This window comes from Zonotrichia albicollis, chromosome 10 (assembly GCF_047830755.1).
Source record: "Zonotrichia albicollis isolate bZonAlb1 chromosome 10, bZonAlb1.hap1, whole genome shotgun sequence".
Lineage (NCBI taxonomy): Eukaryota > Metazoa > Chordata > Aves > Passeriformes > Passerellidae > Zonotrichia > Zonotrichia albicollis.
The window spans coordinates 9,318,091-9,322,817 of record NC_133828.1 but is presented as its reverse complement, the minus strand read 5'-3'; the positions used below and the strand labels follow the sequence as shown (position 1 = coordinate 9,322,817).

At 59.1% G+C, this 4,727-nt stretch overlaps 1 protein-coding gene across 1 annotated transcript; it reads left to right on the top strand.

Moving 5' to 3' along the window:
• The first annotated feature begins 333 nt into the window (after positions 1 to 333).
• On the top strand, positions 334 to 2,712 carry C1QL2 (complement C1q like 2). The gene is made up of 3 exons (XM_005487927.4): positions 334 to 494; positions 757 to 1,516; positions 1,923 to 2,712. Exons 2-3 carry the CDS (start codon positions 878 to 880, stop codon positions 2,100 to 2,102), a joined length of 819 nt encoding a protein of 272 aa, XP_005487984.1. The 5' UTR covers positions 334 to 494; positions 757 to 877; the 3' UTR covers positions 2,103 to 2,712.
• Positions 2,713 to 4,727: the final 2,015 nt, after the last annotated feature.

The following is a 4,727-nucleotide window of genomic DNA, read 5'->3' as shown; positions in this document are numbered from 1 at the left end:
TCCCCGGCCCCCTCCCGCACAAAGCTGTGCGTGTCGGCGGCGGCGGCAGGGCGCTCACCCCGGCGGCACCGGGGCTCCGCCGTCCGGGCATCGCGCAGGGGCCGTCCCGCCGCGGACAGGGGGATGGAGGGACAAAGGGATGGAGAGATGCAGGGAGGAAGCACTCCAGGCGGCAGGTAACGGGACAAGGCGACGCGTCCCCGACCGTCCCGGTCTCAGCGGGGGCACTTTGGGCGGCACCCGCAGCGATTCGCCGGTGACGGCGGGGCGGGCTCGCTCTCCCCCGGCAGCCGGAGCGCCCGGGGCCGCGCGGGACGCCCCGCCGCCTCTCCCCTCCCCTCCCTCCGCCCGCCCCGCCCGGGGGCCGCGCCGCCACCGGCGCTCGGCGCGGCGAGAGAGCGGGCGGGCGGGCGGTGCCAGACGGGCGCCCCGCGGACCGCAACGACGGCGGCGCCCCGGAGCCCCCCGGGCGGCTCCGCCCCGGCCCCCCGCAGGTGGGTCCGCCCTGCCCGCGCCCCCCACGTCGGGGCGGGACCGAGGGCTGGAGCCGGGCGCCCGCTCGCCGAGGCGACGCCCCCCGCGCCCGCCCAGCCCCGCCGGGCTCTCGGGGCGCCGCGTCCCCTCGGAGCGGAGCGGAGCGGAGCGGCTCTCGGCATGGCGGGGCTCCCGGCCGGCCGGCGGGCGGGCTGAGGCGGGGGCCGGGCGGGGAGGCGCCGGCGGCGGGGTCTCACCGCCTCTTCTTGCCGTCCCCCGCAGGGAGCGGCCGGCCCCCCGCGCCACCATTGCCTCGCACGGCAAGGAGGACCTGCTCGCCGCCGCCGCCCGGCTCTGGCAGCGGAGAAGGCGGCTGCTGGCCGCCGCCGGGCTCGCCCTGGCCATGGCCGTCGCGCTGCTGGTCGCCGTGCCCCTGCTGCTGCTGCAAGCGCCCGCCGACACCGGCGCCCACTACGAGATGATGGGCACCTGCCGCATGATCTGCGACCCGTACAGCGGCGGGCGGCCGCCCGGGCCTGGCAGCACCGCCGCCGTGGAGGCCCTGCAGGACCTGGGCGCCAACCCCCCGCCGCCCTTCGTGCAGGGACCCAAGGGGGAGCCGGGCCGGCCGGGCAAGCCGGGCCCCCGCGGGCCGCCCGGGGAGCCGGGCCCGCCTGGGCCGCGGGGCCCGCCGGGGGAGCGGGGTGACGCGGGGAAGCCGGGGCTGCCCGGGCTGGCGCTGGCGGGCGCGGGCGGCGGCGGGAGCGGCGGCGGGGCGGCGGCGGGCGGCGAGGCGGCGGGCGGGCTGAGCGCCGCCTTCAGCGGGCCGCGCATCGCCTTCTACGTGGGGCTCAAGAGCCCCCACGAGGGCTACGAGGTCCTCAAGTTCGACGACGTGGTGACCAACCTGGGCAACCACTACGACCCGGCCAGCGGCAAGTTCACCTGCCAGGTGCGCGGCATCTACTTCTTCACCTACCACATCCTCATGCGCGGCGGCGACGGCACCAGCATGTGGGCCGACCTCTGCAAGAACGGCCAGGTGGGTTCCGCGCGTCCTCCCCGCCCGGGGTTCCCCGGTTGTCCCCCTGCCACCGTCCCCGTCCCGCGGGCGCGACACCGGCCGTCGCCAATCCCGGGAACAGAGCCGGCGGCAGCATCCTGCGCGCCGTCGGGGCGGGGGTGCACCTCTAGAGCCGCGACGAATTCCGAACTCCCGGCTTGCAAACTTTTCTGCCGGGCTGGGGAGAAGGAGAAGGGAGGACAGAGGCGGGAGGGAGAACACAGGGTAGTGGAGGGGTTGGGAAAGAGGGACTCGGGGCATTGATGGTGCGGGCTGGGGGGCTGATGGAGGGGCTGGAAAAGAGGTACGTGGAGGACTGATGGGGAGGCTGCAGAATGACTCACAGGGGCAGGGGGGCTGATGTGCCCAGCGGCTGTGTTGGCAGGTGCGGGCCAGTGCCATCGCCCAGGACGCAGACCAGAACTACGACTATGCCAGCAACAGCGTGGTGCTGCACCTGGACTCCGGCGACGAGGTGTATGTCAAGCTGGATGGAGGCAAAGCACACGGAGGCAACAACAATAAGTACAGCACTTTCTCTGGCTTTCTTTTATACCCCGATTAACACACAAGTGACACGACACAACTGGCCCCGCCACTGGTGCACATGGGGCTGTTTGGCAATTCCATACCCCATCGTGCTGCTGTTCCTGCTGGTGTCCACTGTCTCCGCAGGTCATTTAGCTTCATTATCAGTTTGTATGTTTTTATTTTCACCCCTGTGGAAACGAAATAGAAATGAGACAAAGTGAACCCCTTCCTTACTCTCCCCCGTTTTTTCTGACCCCCACTCTCCCTTTGTCTGCCTGAGTGTTTCTTGTGTCACATGAGGAACTTGGCAGCTTGAAAATCTGAATGGTTCCAGGAGGGTTTGAAAGAGCCCAGAGTTTGGACTGTGTCACACACGGGATTTGAACAGGTCGCAGTTTTTCATCAATAAGTATTAATGACGATGATGAATTTTCAGATCGACTATTCACGAAGTGGGACTGGATCATAATTGTTTTTTCCTCTGCTGCTTTGTATGGGGTCAAGTGTAAAACTTTTCTTTCTGTGCAATGCAATGCTCGTGTGAATGATGGTGTCATTAACGTCAAACCTGTTTCTGTCTGCAAAAGAATTTGGTCACTGACCACAGCCACCCAAATACCATATTAAATTATGTTTTTAGACAATGCCTTCTTGCTTTTTGTCTCTTCCAGTGCTACAAAGCAGCACTGTGGTGGTGCCACAGGAGGGGGGGGAAGTAAAGGAGGGGGTCACTTCAGTCCCTTATGTTTATAGTCATATTTAAAGTTAGGATGGGGTTCCTTGCCTAGGTCTTGATATGGTGCAAGGGGGATGGGAAGAAGTAGAGAGAGAGGAAAAAAGCTTCACAGTTATGCAGTTTTGTAAAAAGAAGGCACACAGTTATCAGGAGGTGAAAGTGAGGGTGTGGAGTGAATCTTCTAAACAGATTTACTGGGTTAAAACCTGATCCAGAGGTTAGCAAAGTACAGGAAAAGGAGATTAATCAGTTATTATGGAAAGCCATGTTTCTGTAACATGATGACAAATGTTAAGGCAGCAGGGGACAGAGTGGCTAAACTCAAGAGTTTATCTAAACCCTTGCACTTGCAGTATGTGTATGGGTTGGAAACCACACCTGACTGGGCAGTGCCTGAGAAGGGCTGGGTGAGAAAATTCTCTCAGGACTGATGGATTCAGACCATTTAGAAGGGTTTTCTCCTAGTGGTCCTGTGTAAATCCCAGCCACCCTTGGTCTTTTTTCAAAATGCACAGGTGTGGTGCATTGGTATGCATCAGTAGTGCACGTGGTTCTGAGCCTTTGGTGGAGGAGGTGCATTTGTCATCATCATCCCAGTGGGTAACCTCCTCAGTGTGGGTAAATTGGGACTGCTCTGCTGAAGCTAGGAGAGGTAAATTGATTTACAAAAGCACTTACTTTCATTGTACTGTCTTGTCATTTCATTTTTCCCTCCTGAAAGTCTTACCTCCGTATCAGCTCTTTGCCCTTGCCAGTGTTAGTGCAGTTTCACAGACCAGAGAGACAGGGGCTGGTCTGCAACAGCTCTGCCCAGGCTGGAGCTTTGCCCCTGCCCTGATGTTGCTGGAGGAAAGGGAGCCACAGTCAGATGGACTTGTTCCAGCCCCACTTTGGGGCAGCCCCATGATGACCAAGTTCTCAGAGTCACTCCTGTCTCCGACCCAGTCCTCAGTGGGTTTTGTCTTCTCCTTGGCTGGAAGGGGAGGGTCAAAGGGAGAAGGCAATTCCTCCATCCTGTCCTCAAACATCCCCTGCTGGGGGAAGCAGAGTTCATAACCAGGTACACGTGTTAGACACTTATCAATCTCTTATGTCTTGTCGATTTGTACTATTTAGAATATGATTAAATCCAGTGTCTGAGACCATCCAAATGAAGTATAATTGCTATGGATCCTCAATTCCCACCGGATCCGTAATCCTTTTTGACTATTCCTCCTCCCTCCTTCAATGAAATGGGGCTTAGACACAAAGCCCTTGGTTTAAATTTCAAAAAATTAAAATTGACATGCAGCAGCATTAGCAGGAGCCAGGAGGAATTCTAAGGAGGTGCCTGGGCTCTGCTTTATCCTTTGCATTAAGAAGCAATTTGTACTTCTAACAAAGACCCAACTGTTCCCCCTTGGCAAAAGGGCAATGAAGATGCCTTGCAAGGGAATTGCTGTTCACAATACTTAAACAAATTTGAATCTTAGATTTTTAAATCTGTATTCCCTGGTGGAGCCTGCTCCTCTCAATTCAAATGCAGGGCTGGTGGTGTGTGCCTGCCAAGGTGTCAGTAGCTAAGCGGATGATGGATTGATGAGGCAATGGGAAGACACAGGCTCACAGTGGCAGTTTGCCCCGACAGTGATCTATGTATCTGCACATTATCAATGTCATGAGGAGGCTTGAACCACCCTCGCTAGATGTCTCATTTTCCACTTATCTCTTATGTACTAATTATCAGGCTGGATTATTCCCCAGGACAGAAACAAAAAAAAATTGCTCATCGCCCCTCCACTGACAGTTTACACAATCGATAGAATGAGCGTCTCCCTCAGCTGCTCACAGGCTTTTTTGTTTCCTCTCCTCATTGCAGGGTCTCCTGAGATTGCCTCTGTGGGGGGCTGATGGCTCTCACCCAGCATCTGCTTGGACAGGCTC

Coding starts and splice junctions, on each gene's coding strand:
- C1QL2 (XM_005487927.4), top strand. CDS start 878: ATGGCCGTCGCGCTGCTGGTCGCCGTGCCCCTGCTGCTGCTGCAAGCG. Junction 1,517..1,922: donor ACCTCTGCAAGAACGGCCAG/GTGGGTTCCGCG, acceptor CTGTGTTGGCAG/GTGCGGGCCAGTGCCATCGC.